A 14,077-nucleotide genomic window follows, 5' to 3' on the forward strand; every position below is an offset into this window, starting at 1 on the left:
GTTTCGTATTTTTGTTTATGTTTTTCTCTACGTGATCCAGCACATTCTGCCCCTTTTTGCAGGGTGTAATCTCTGCATGAGGTCTGATGAGAACAGGTCTGACAGCAATTCAATCTGTGCTGCCACTGAAACGAATTGGACAAAACGGGTAAGGCAAACACATCAGATGATGATGAAAGGCTCAAATCAAATACACTTCACTTCAACACAAAACAGGGTACAAAAAAGGAGCCTAAAACACAGGGCTTAATTTTAATGTGCACGCGCACGCACACACGCACACACGCACACACACACACACACACACACACACACACACACACACACACACACACACACACACACACACACACATACACACACACTGCACCATTAATTGTGTTCCCCATAAAGAACTGGATTGTTGGATTTCATCTGAAATGTAATTTGCACTTCATGATTTGGAGCACTTCCTCTCGGGCCTGTATGAAGGTGAGTTGCTTATTCAGAGGCAAACTGAACTGTGATCTGCTGTATCAAGAACCTCTCTGCCAAATAATACTCAAGCATCCTGGACCAATGGAAAGGTCACAGTTTTTGATGCAATTTAAACAACAAACATTTGCTTTTGTAGAGCAATTTTTTTTATTTTGTTTTCTATTATACCTGCTGTATACTTAAAATGTACTCATATATAACCCTCTGGTGGTAAAATCATGCAACATAAGTGAGAGTGAAGCCTTCGCATGAGAAAGACCGGCAGACACTTGTGTTGTTTAACACCTGTGACTCATATCCTGATTGCACCTCAGGGTGACATTGCTAGACTATATTCACAACGGGATTCAAAATACATTAGATGCCTGCTGAAATTTGATTATGTTTTCTCACCTAAATGCTGACTGCCAAGCATGTGACACCCAACCATAATAGTTATTTATGCTGTATTTTTTTCTGACTACCTCCAGAAGTAATTATCTTAAAAACACTGATGTATTTACGCCTAATTCCTGTTTGATCACCAAGAATTGATTTAAAAGGAGGATGTTAAGAAAGTCAAAGAGATAACTCTACCTTAAAGCGCATCAGAGCTGCAGTCCTGTCCTCGGGGCTGCTGTACTCTCTTTTACCAAATAGCTTCAAAAGGGTCCAAGCTGGTTGTGATGTGTCTGAAAGAAGCATAGCACATAAGTTGGTTATTTTATTCTCCATTTAACCTACTATATTATCTAACTATTAAAAATAGCTGTGAAAAACCTCATAAGATGGTAGCATCTCATATAGTTCATAAAAAATAATGTCTCAAGGAGTGAGCAAATTTCCATAAGCATCTCAAAAAGATCACACTCAAATTCTTTTTCTTCAAACTGTCTGTGGTGTTGATTCAAAGAGAAAGTTTGCGTTGTTGTTGAGCAAACATCTTGTGAAGTGTCCTTCAGTCAGTGCTGGGTAAAGAGCCAGAGTCTATTTGTGATCAATTTTCTTTTCTTTCTTTCTTTTTTTCTAATACACTTTCTGTGTTTGTTATACATCATCGTGACTTTTGAGACTTCTTACCTTGCCATCTTATATAATTTTGCAGTGTCTGCGACTGATGTGCCAACAATTCAGGGAACAACAACAGAAAGTAGTGGCTGCCTGCCTACAGTAAGTGAGTCATAACCAGTCGAACACCAATTAGCAGTACAGAAGGTGGCAGCTTTAAATGAGGTCTGACAAACACTGTTTGTATAAGTAAGTTCTCAAGGCAACATAAGGCAACTTCAAGTGTTAAGACAGCAGATGGTTGCTAGCACATCATTCACAATCACAAGACAGACAGAGTAGACAGAGACAGTATGTAGACCGGTATGACTGTGGCATCACCGATACTGCGATCAGGACACAGCTGGAATTTGCCCTCTATAATGCAAACACTGCAGAGAGAGAATTTCTTCATGTAAAATTTCAAATGTTGCTTTTCAGTGTTTGAGGCTTGATGAAATCATCTGTGTTCCAATATTACACATTACATCAGACAAAACTCCCATGTAAAAAAAACCAAAACTGACCCTCTAAAGGAAGATACTATAAAGGAGAAAGCTGCAAACCACTTCACAACCAGAGATCAATACCAATCAAGGTCAATACATACTACTGACATAAATACTGACTTCTGCAAAACCCGGGTCAGACACTTTGAGCAATCTGTCTGTGATCAGGAGCAGATTGCTCAGCCTCATGTGTTTGTGATCATTGCCCTCACTGTGCAAGTATTGCAAACAATAGAGCAACTTTGAAAAATAAACAAAAATAGAACACAACATGGCAATTTCAGTTGAGCACTTATGCTCTACTGTGTTTGTATAATGAATATACTGTGGAAATTATTGATACACATTCCCCACACTAAATAGTCCATCACCACATAACAGTTAACAGTTCATAAAATTAACAGTTAACATATTGCAAAGAGCATACCAAAACTATTGACTGAGGCAGTCTAAATTCCAGCAATCAGCCATAAAAGGAAAATTACTTATACTATATATATGATACTTGTATGACAATAATTTGATGCAGATTATATTTGTTGCCCAGTTGCAACTAAAAGTTGCTAAAGTTAGTTAAAGAGTGGAAAACTCCATATATTGCCTTGAAAAAAAGGTGTATTTTTATTATATATCTGTGTAAAGTCTGACGACAGCAGGGTAGTGAAAGTCTGTTATTCAAGTTGAATAAAAACACTTGAGAGCTTTTTACAGGTCTCTGAGAGTGCAGGAGCATGAGGCATATATAGAGGAGATGAAAACCGGGGTTTATTCCAGCCCACTGGGGAAGAGCAGAGAGATCCGGAGCAGCACACAGACAGAGCTAAATGGCAGTCACTCTTTACACCAAGGGAGACCCTTAGTCACGACCGCGTTGCTGTCTTGCTCTGGTTGCAAAGTGAGAGGGGAAAGAGAGGGCTCAAGAGAGTGGAAAAGGTGACATGGGGGCAGAGGGGGAGGGCTGGTAGGGAGGGAGGGAGAAGGGAGAGGAAGGGGGGAGTGCTGTTTGTATGAGCAGCGCGTGCACCAACATTAACCTTCCCCATTAATGAACCGCTGGAGGGACTTCACATTGGCAACGCTAAACACAGGAAGGAAGCAGGGAAAGAGAGGGTGAGGGTGAGGTGGAAGAGGAGGGGGAAAGTTGTGTGCAGAGAGGGACAGAGGGGGTGATTCTATCCGGCCTTGTCACTTTTCCTGCCCTCGTTGCCGGTTCAATCAGTAACACACATTAGGAGTAAATTGAGTGGATAGATGATGCAGCTGCTTTCAGGCAGTCTGGGGCAGACAGAGCAATTACCACCGCTGAGCCCTGTTTAGCTGTGTGACGTACAACCCAACACTATGACTTAAGATAGACCAGTGGGTGGACAGAAATGGGGTGGGAGCATTTCTTTCTTTTAGAACTGACTGGATATCTTTAATGGTAAGCTATAGGTGCCTCCTTTCATGCTTGGAAGGAGATATGGACTTCATTTTCTCCAATCAGTCAAGAGTGCAAGTTAACACAATGGATACAGAATAGAAAGAAATAAAGAAAAAAAGGTTGGTGTGACTTGGCAACCAAAAGAAAAAAACGTGTTTTATCCTCAAGGTCTAACAGTCCTGTTGTGACCGGTTCAGCTCCTAATATTCACTGACACTGAAAATGCAGCTGTCATTCCTCAGGGCAGGCACTGTGACAGACATCACTTATGTATCTAGAGGATGACATATGTGTGTGGAGATAACAAGAACAAATTTAATTCAAGACTGTGCTTTGATGTCCAAAATTAAAGGCTAATGACATTTTTATTAAGTGAGGATGTATGGTGACTTAAGGAGGCTGCAAAGACTTTACATTGGTTACAAAAAGGAAAGGATGGAAAATTGAAAGACGAGAGAAGGGCGCCCTCGTCTGGTATTTTTTGTTAATTGCAGCTACACAGCATGGACTCCCAGGTGACTGCAGTTTGTAGTAGGCCTATTTCAACGCCTGTACTAAAATATGTTAGAGCAGCAGCTGTTGTGCATTACTTATCAAAAGGATATAACAGTGAGTCATTAATGAAATGCGTCAGTGTTATCTAGCTTAAGCTAACTTTATAGGTCATGTGTTTTAAACTAGCTTAACCATACAGCTAATTTAGTTAATGTCAAATCGTCTGACTTTAACGTTTTTTGTTTTTTTTTAGGTAATTATTCCGACTGAATACAGCTTAATAAAAAAAACACACAGCATTTAGCAACAGTCAACTTTGCTTCTAACTGGTAGCTGTGCTGGTTATAACTACGGTTATATATCAGTCTAATTTAGTTGACTAAAACTACTGTAATGCTAACGTTAACTTAAAAAAAATATATAAGGTAATATTACCTACCCAAAAACAAGTATGTGTTGGTTCATAGGTCATATAAGCAAACCACCTGCCTAGTTTTCAATTGAAGTTTATCCGGTCTTTTGTCCCTGGTTCCATGTTGTAACGCGATTGTCCTTAAATTTAACATAGTAGCACATTTTTCTGTTTAGTCTATAATATTTCTCAGGCTAGCTTATAACTTCAAGGATACTTACATTAAATGAGTCCATTGGTCAGGAACATAGTCAAACCCATCACCTTGCTTGAAATTATATGTGCCAACTCCCTCCACTAGATGGCAGTGGCGTTTTTGCCTTCTCTGTTATGTTACAGCCACATGTACAGTATGACAGACTGAGCTCCCCACCTGCCCTGTCAGAGATACACTCACTCTATTTTACTCCTCAATTTGGCACTACCCCACAGACCCCAGCCGCTTGAAAGAGACCAATATTTCAATAAGATGGGTCAAGTTAAGCTGCACCCTAATAAAAATCATACATTAGTGGCGCTCAAAAGTCCCCACCATGCTGTATTCATTTGTAAGGCTCGGCAGTGATGATCCAAACCATATGAGGGGCTGAATAGATCTGCAGAGACCTAGTGAAGAGGCAGGCCACCCACGGCCACAGCTCACTGCTCTCCTTTTCGTCTTTCCTCCCCTCCTAGGTCAGGCAGCATTCCTTCGGTGCCCTGGGGATCTCCGCTGAAGAAGGCAACATCATTAATAAAGACTCAGATACTACAGCATATGCTACCTTCACTCCCTTCACCCCGCGACCCCCAACGATCAAAAGGGAACATAAAAAAAAAACTGTGACAGACAGATGGTCAGACTCACATTACTTTGACATTAGTGCATACCTCTCAGTGTCAGGGGGTGAGTGAGTGCAGGAAAAGAGACGAGCAGTGCAGATGTTCTGATCAAACAGGATGATAATACAGATTAGCCTCTAGTCACCTCTAGTGAGTTTTGTTTTTAAAGACTGGATGGTGTTAAGCAAACATGCCTGTCCCTAACAGTCGACAGATACTGTATATATATCCACAGTACTGCAGTATTTTCAGTCTCGCTTGCTGTGGCTGTCTGTGTTTGATCATAGACTAAAAGTGAGGGGGCAGACGTGAATGTTCTTGATGAGCTCTAACATAGTGTTGTTTATTGAATTTGATATATTGCTCAAGGGCAGACCACCTTCACTACCTCTCCTCCCCTCATCTCTCAGTATTATTCTAACCACAACTGTAAAATCTTCATTGATGAGCCCAGACAGTGTTGGAGAGGTAAATGACTTCATTTATTCAAACGTCATTGTCATGGATATTTTTAGGCACTTGATATTAATTTGATTCAGAGTAATAGGGCCAGAAACTTCTGGAAAAAACTTAGAAGTTAACCACTTTGTTGTGGTTGTCCTTTCCTTCGTCTGTATTTATACAACAAAGAAGCACAATTCAGGGTCAGTGCTGGTTCACATCACTTCAAAAAGATTATTGTTTAAAAACAATAATGAGATAAGAAATAAGTATGTCATTTCTAAAGGCAACTTTCCCTCCAAAACCACATAGATCAGCTTAAAGATGGAAAACTACCATGATCAAACAGTATATGAATTGTGAGGAGAATAAATACCTCAGAGCTATGACACATTAAAGAGGGAGATTAGACAATACAGAGCAAAACATCCAAAAAACCAGAAAACCAGAAAATAAACAAATAAGTTGAACTACAGTCACACATGATGTCACATTTAAAGATTATTATGCAATAAAGTACTTTCCCCAAATACTTTAACAGCAAAACATAACTTGAATTGAGTCAGTCTATTCAATAAGCTGCATGGTGAAACATCTCTGACTGTGAAACAAAAATTATTTTAAAGTGTGATAATAAAAAAAAGCTGATCAAAAACCCACTTTAAGTCTTTTCCAGGACATTTTCACACCATATTAGATTAATTAAAGGCTATTTAATCAATCTAATATGGTGTGAAAATGTTTTGTGAGGTCATATAAATGCCCAGCGTCTGGTGCTGGAGGGCATGGATCATTTCCCGACTCTGAAAATTGAGTCAGAGTCAAACTGTGTCCTGCCCTGGCTTATTACTGGCTGAGAGGATCGCCCATCCCAGCAGCATAATTCCATCTGGGCTAAATATTTATACAGAGGGGGAACGACATCACTTATCCACAACACATTCATTCACATAAGGGAGGGCTACTTCCAGAGCTGAGTTAGAGTGATCCACTCTGTTTGCCAGAGGAACATCACCTCTTCTTGCTGATATTTGCGTAGACAAGTTTTCAGGAAAAGGTTTTGCCCTAACCAGAGTTCACAATGAGCTTTTGGATTTTTGTTTTTGGGGTGATTCTCTCTTTGTATCAGATTGGGAGTAATCCGGCCAGTGGTGAGTGTTTTGTTTTTTTTGACAAAGTTTGACCACAGAGTGTCCTGCTTTTAAAACAATGGCATGAGTCCTCTTCTGGTTATCATAGTGAGGTTTTTTTTTTCTTCAAGAATTCATATTCATGTACTGGCTTTACCTCAGCCTTTTGAACAAAATAATGTATCACTCTGTTTTAAACAAATGTGTTTTCCAAAGCATTGGTAAGTTATTTAGTCGTTGAGTATACAGTTATGTTAGGAAAACATCTTCAGACATGTGCTATATATTAGAATGTTATAATAGAAAGAAGCAGTACTACAATTTTGGAATTAGCTTTTTGTTTTGGTCAGCCTGACTGATGCTAAAAGAAGCCCAAATGACAACAATTCAGAAAATACGATACAGTTTTTGAGTGTTTATATATTATATTAAACTGCTGTTATGTGTATTTATTCCACTATTTCTAGCGGGGATGTGCTGGCTGCAGCAGAGTCAAGACCTTAGGTGTGACATGGTGCTGATGAGAGGGGTGACCAGAGAGGAGTGCTGTGCCGGGGACCGCCTGGACACAGCATGGTCCAACACCAGCCTGCCCATGAATGAGGTCAGCCTGCTGGGCTTCCTGGGAATCGTCTCTTGTAAACCATGCAAAGGTAAACAAACAAACCTTTAAAAAAACAAATTAGTTGAATCTCCAAAGTACCTCAACGAATTAGCTGCGTGTGTATTGCTTTGATTTATCTCAGTGGGGCAAAGTATTAGTTATTGCATCTAACCCAAAAGTTAAATGCTGTTTTAAAATGCTTTAAACCTGCATTTAAACTGAAAGATATTTGACTGGACATAGGTTGCCACTGTCAGATGGTATTTTTTGGGTGAGTACTGAGAGTTTTAATCACTGCTTAGATATCATTCGCAGACTTAAAAACTGAAGATTTCAGGGTCATAATTGGTAAATTGGCTATTCCATTACACAAAATAACTCTTGTAGCTCCTGGAGAGTCAGTGAAAGTTAATTTGAACCACGTCATTTGTGAACCAAGATATTTAAACAATGAGTTCCCGATGCAGCTTTCTAACAAAATGCAGACGTGGATCGAGGAGAGGCGTTCCACATAACTCCACCCAGCTGTCCTGAGACGCTTCCTCCCCTGGAATCTCTGCAAGGTTCATTCAGGTTCACTTGCAGATAAATTCTGCTTTCATAAGCAGCACTTGTACTATGTGATCATAAGCCAAAAATGTGAATTTCTCCATGCTGATAAGTTCCAGTAAAAACCAAGCTACTGGCATTTTTAGGAAAACACACCCAACCACAACCCTGGGTTTTTCTGGCCTTGCCACATGGGTAAGAGACACAGAAATTTGGGTTGTATATAGATAAACTTGAAAAAGCTGAGAGACCACAGTCAAAGGTAGCCCACAGGTTTATAAAAAAATGACTCTCACATAAAAGTAAACAGCTGTATCACGTGAAAAATGGTTTAAGTTGGTAGAATCAGATCCTCCATCCTTCTTCCACCGCCTTCACTTCTTTCATTATGTGTTAACTTTTTCCAAAGCCGGTTAAAAAGGAGCCCTGTTTGCTTCCATGAACAAAATAAGAAAATACATTCCTGCAGGCTGGAATAAATGCCTGCCACATGCCCAGATGTCTGGGACTCATAATGTGCAACACTATCTTGATCATTTGGAATTCTGTGGGAGGAAAATGTCGGTATCATTAATATCATGTAAATAAAGACTTGTCAATTCAGAGGAAAGACACCAACACCGTCATAAGGCTGTAGTTGGTTTATAGATGTCCTCTTATTGCCAGAGATTAAGTGCGAACAAAAAGAGAGAGCCACTGATGGAGAGCAGCAGATAGATCAGGAGATTCCAAGAAAAAACAGCTATGGAATAAAACAGGATATTGAGTGCTAGTAGAGGCAGGAAATAAGTCTCTGATTGTTTACAGAATCCTCTGGACTGATCAGGCATCATAAGACTCGGAAAGGTCCTGGGTAGAGACTTGTATGCCTTGTCTAATGTTGACCCTACACTGTGTAGGATTACAGTTCCTCCTGAGCTCTGACATTAGGGGGTGTCAGAAGAGCCTGGGGCTTCCTCGTTTCTCAGCCTGTAAACTTCTCTGACAGCTATTTGATCTCTGTCTACCTCAGAGCTCTTCCGTCCCTCTACAGGAGCTTAGCCCATTCTGTGTGCAGCCGTACACATAGATCTGTTATGAAAACACAGCGGCCTCACATTCCACCAGGCGAGGCACCCTTGTGTGTAACGGTCAATAAAGAGACGTGATTATTGTAAATATTGTGCAAGGTGAAAATTGTGATATGGTCTGGGAAAACCCCAGATTTCAAACTTGTTTTGTATGAAAATGCCTGTGGATCACCTGATGTCTGCTGACTTTTTAATACAGTAACATTACACTGACACTGTGCAGTGCTCACACACATATGAAACCACTCGCTGTGCTTTTGTAGAGACTTGTGAAGGAGTCAAATGCAGTCCCGGGAAGGTTTGCAAGATGAAGATGGGAAGGCCTCAGTGTGTGTGCTCTCCAGACTGCTCTCACATTTCCCAGAGGCATGCTGTGTGCGGCAGCGATGGAAAGACATATAAGGATGAGTGTGCTCTGCTGATGGCCCGCTGCATGGGACACCCAGACCTGGAGGTCATGTACCAGGGAGAGTGCAAAAGTAAGCATGGAATATACATTTATCTAAATTTCAGAAGCAAAAATAATGACATTCTTTTTCCACTAATGATCTTACTTTCTTCATACATTGCACAGAGTCATGTTCCAACGTGGTGTGTCCAGGAACTCACACCTGCGTGACTGACCAGACCAACAGTGCCCACTGTGTCATGTGCCGCACAACGCCTTGCCCAATACCCATGCCATCTGAGCATCCAATCTGCGGCAATGACAACATCACTTACCCCAGCGCCTGCCACCTCCGCCGGGCCACCTGCTTCCTCGGCCGCTCCATAGGAGTCCGCCATTACGGCCACTGCAACAGTAAGACTACAAAAACACCTGTGAACTCCTTTGTCACCTGTTTTTATCTGTAATAATGAAAATAACAGCAATGATGTAGGTACATTTTGACTCTTGTCTTTCGTGCAGATCCCCCTCGGAAAGCTCAGGATTTTGAAGCCAGTGAGGAAAACGCAGTCTAGATGGATGCATTCCTCAACACGACCCTTTTCAAGACATGAGTTGGTTTCCAAGTGTCACACCACTAGCTTCCCGTGATGACCTCTTTTTTTCTGACAATCACTCCCCCTCCCCCTTGTACACAGAAAGACGATACATTTAATATGGAACACCTCTGTTGGAAGACACACTTTAGCGTAACTGCCTCAAAAAGAACAGCAAAAGCCTGTGAGCAACGTGTGTTGTTCTAATGTTAGTTTGGAAAGTAGAGGCAAAGGAAAGCATGTGTTTCGAGGTAGAAATATCTCATTAGCTCTTTGGGAGATGTGTGCATATTGTAAATAGAATACCACTACTATTTATTGGAGAAGGTATCAAACTCTATTTATGTTTTTATCTTAGTAACAACTCCATATATCCTTGGGAAAGCTGATGCAAAAAATGTATTTATTGTGTTTTGTTTATTGTGTATGTATAATAGCGGTCACTGGCATCGGCATTTTACAACTTTTTACAGTCTCCATTCCCAACAAACAAACAGTTTTCCCTCTTAAGCTGATGGAAAGCAACAGTAATTTGTTTGGAAAGTTGATACCACTTTATAGCCTGCCAGTGTGGTTTCAATCCACCACAAACAAGAACAGAACAACTACAGCTGTACTGTATGTACTAAAGCTTTTGTCTGGGAGGTGAGGAAGGGGTTTAGCCTAAACAAACCTGTATAGTCTCTCTCCCTTTCTCCCCCCACACGTGTTTACTCTGGATCCTGATCCAAACTCTCGGCCACCCGCTGATCACTAAAATTAACAGTTTGGTTGTGTTTGTAGTAGTCTCAGAAGACTGTTGGTACAACCCCAAGCCCTCTACAATACCTCCTCTGTTGAATGCTTGGCTTTGTTTTGTAAATGCATCTTTGTAGGTCATGTTAGTTCATTCTGATGCTGTTTTGCTGCTTTGACATGATTGGACTTTTTTTTTTTTTTTTTTTTTTAAAGAACTTACTGGACAGACAAATGTAATTAGCATCGTCTGATTGAAAGAAAAATTGAATTTGTCTGGGAATGGACTGCAATTTGGGCCAACTGAATATACCTGATTATACTGCCGTCAGATATGAGTCAATCTGTCCAGTGTTGACACTGGTGAATCTGGTAGATATCAATACAAATGGTCAAGTGATCCATTTAAAATTTTAAACTCAAAGCAGATGTCTAGATACTTTGAATAATCTTTAGTGTATTATGGAACATTTTAATGACTCTCCTGTAAATAACAATCTCGTGTGTACCTACCTGTGTACCTACTGTGAAATCTGATCTATGATAAATGCGTCAACATATTTTTGTATTTTTGTACTGCCACTTCAAAACAACATAAAGTTTAATATTTGTCACAGCGTGTCCTCTTTCTTTTACAGCTTTCAGGAGAGTAACACACTTGACTCTTGGCCACAGAGTTTGCAATCTGCTTTTCCTATTATAAGCCTATCCCAGTTCGCCTCATGTTGGTTGTCTCAATTGAAATATAATACCGTACATTTAATAACAATACACAAATTACTCAGTGGTGAAACTGTGTCTGACGTGCATGATATAATATTTGGATATTTCTAAACTGTGTCACCGTCTTAATCATAGCCACTTCCAGCCAAATGAGATCATACTTGCACCCTTAAGGGTACTGGACAGTGTTCCTTTCATGCTGGGGTTTAGGTTGGTGGGTCAGGCTCTAGCAGACAGCCAAGCACTCAGTTTATGCGTACAGTGATTAGGCCCCCTCTCCTGTGCGTGCAGTGGCTGAGTTGCCTCTTAAGGGCCCATGTGAGAGGCGGCAGAGAATCAAATCCAGGTTGGGGCAGCTTTTCTCCCCTGTCTCCTCTGAGATGTCCCCTTGCTCTGGATTAGGCAGTAGGGGTGAAGGAGCTGAGCGATGATTGTTTCAAAGTGCCGAGGCCTGGGTACTGACTCACTTTCCTGTGTAAAGTACCTCCCTTGTTTTTCTGTCTTTCTCTCTCCCGTCTCTGAATCCTGCGCTAGGCCATGGAGCAGCATCTGGTTCAACTTTAGGGAGATGTTTATATTCCTGTCCAAGTACCCTTTTATTACACTGGGAATGGAATTAGATGTTTTGTTAGTTCGAACAAGGCAAATAACAATACCACTGAGGGGCTGTTGCTGTGCTCATACATAAAACAGAAATGTATCTTTTAATGTTTTCTGTATATTGTGTATAAAATCATACATTACTGATAGATGATCCAAAGACATTTGTTAGGACACTTTGATGCCATCACTGCCACACAAACGTATTGGTCAGATTTTATCATCAGAAATGCAGACATGAGCTCAGTGTGGTCCACTGGACTTGTCTGGGCAGCAGAAGCCTCTCGTCCAACGAGGCCCTGCCTGCAGTTTAGTTTAGTTTTTCATCTTTGGGATTAATAAAGAGAAAATGTTTACTTTAATATACACCTCATTACATAAGAGGTATGTTAAGCCAATTATAACCATACATTTATGAGTGTGAACCATCTGTAAATTCTTCTGTGACCCAAACAGTGCTCACCAAACCTCTCACCATAGTTTAAAAAGTGGCAACTCCACAGGAATTTGCAGTGAACACCCACTAAAATAAAACATTTGCCACATTTTTGAGTACATATGTTGAAATGAATGTGGTCTTCCAGTAAAATACACAAGTGAAAAGTAAGATGAGACAGCAGTTTTGGTACATGTATCCTGGACAAATCGTCCCAATAGATACATGTTGTTCAAGAAAAATAAAAACCCATTTGCTCTTGTCATTATGACTGTGTAATACCTTCACCAGAAACAACCTGTATATCATTACCACACAGCCCTTTGACTGATGTCGGATGTGATGTGCCTCTGTCACACCAGTGGTGGTAATGACATGACCACAGACTAAACCTATGAGCCATTTCAGAGCTATTCTAATTACACTCGACACGAGACCTCAGGAATTTTCTGCCCACTTTCCTCCATATTTCATCCTTTCTCCTATATGCTGCGGGTTGTGGTGTGGCCAGTGAGCCTCACTTCCACCGGAACATGGCTTCATATGTGTGTTTATCTGAATGTTTGAGTGTGTGGGTGTTGGTGCATCTCTCCTGCCAGAGCTCACCTGTAATAAGCATGGGATCAGTCACACACATTACATCACAACCTCTGACTGAGTTGTTTATATCCTTACAAACACATGGGGCTATAATGTGACGCCCACACTGACATTTCAGGGATGCGTAATCATCGTGCTCTAATATGTCAAGCTTCTCTCTCAACGACGTCCACATGGTATCATTTCCGCCAACTTGCGATACTACTTCCAGTAAGTTAACAGCTAGCATTTAGATCTTAAATGATGCTATGATGAAACCAGGCTTTGTGGAGTGTTTTCAGAGACCACCCACTCTCTGGATCACGCCACTGAATTGTAAACAGCTCTGTCCCACAGCTGAAAGTAATAGATATCAGATCCATCACTCCATCAGTATATATATCTGCCTCAGACATTATATCCCAGACTTTCTTTATTGCATGGCAATTTTCCACATGTGCATGACATTTAACTTCTGACAATTGATCATTATACTGACACAAGAACCCACACTCCAGTTGTATTGTTTATCTGTTACAGATAGTGTTTCATTGATTTCTCGGAAATGCTTTTTTATATCTTATGATCCGAGGTAATGTGCTATATATTTCATTGAGCTGTAAGCACTACCAATCAGCTGTTGTCATAGATTAATGGTCTTTTCATCATTTTTAGACCTGCCGAAGATGACAATGTCTTATGGAGGAAAGGAAACTATTGTAATATTATTGTTTAATTTTTCACCATAGTTCTGTTAGTACTGTGCTAATTTGAAACAAAAACCATCAGTTCACGCTTTCAGAGCCTCAGGGTGGATGTCAGGCAAAGGGCAGTGCTTTTAAAAAAAGGTCCATCAGCTGTACCTGGTAACAAAACTAACATTTAATTTGCTAAAGAAACTTTGCAGTGGGAATCTGGGCTCACTATGAGTAAACGTGTCGCTACTTTAAGCAACAACTGAAAATCCAAGCAGGTTTACTGCACAAGAGCATTGTTTGTCAGTGATCTGGTCAGGATCAGACCATCGCCAGCAAATTAGTTAGGAAGTTGTGCAAATGCTAA

The 14,077-nt window shown here is 40.6% G+C and overlaps 1 protein-coding gene across 2 annotated transcripts; it reads left to right on the plus strand.

The window, feature by feature from the left end:
• Nucleotides 1-6,527: 6,527 nt before the first annotated feature.
• fstl3 (follistatin like 3) lies at nucleotides 6,528-11,291 on the plus strand. 2 transcript variants are annotated; one of them, XM_022759619.1, is made up of 5 exons: nucleotides 6,528-6,756; nucleotides 7,203-7,388; nucleotides 9,222-9,437; nucleotides 9,533-9,760; nucleotides 9,869-11,291. In XM_022759619.1, the coding sequence occupies exons 1-5, from the start codon at nucleotides 6,687-6,689 to the stop codon at nucleotides 9,919-9,921; spliced, it is 753 nt and encodes a 250-aa protein (XP_022615340.1). In that variant the 5' UTR covers nucleotides 6,528-6,686; the 3' UTR covers nucleotides 9,922-11,291. The 2 variants fall into 2 exon arrangements, with proteins under 2 accessions (XP_022615340.1, XP_022615342.1); XM_022759621.1 differs by having other exon boundaries at nucleotides 9,840-9,928.
• The last annotated feature ends 2,786 nt before the right edge of the window (nucleotides 11,292-14,077 follow it).

The sequence above is a fragment of the Seriola dumerili genome, unplaced genomic scaffold (assembly GCF_002260705.1).
Source record: "Seriola dumerili isolate Sdu_G_001 unplaced genomic scaffold, Sdu_1.0 BDQW01000322.1, whole genome shotgun sequence".
Classification (NCBI taxonomy): Eukaryota; Metazoa; Chordata; class Actinopteri; order Carangiformes; family Carangidae; genus Seriola; species Seriola dumerili.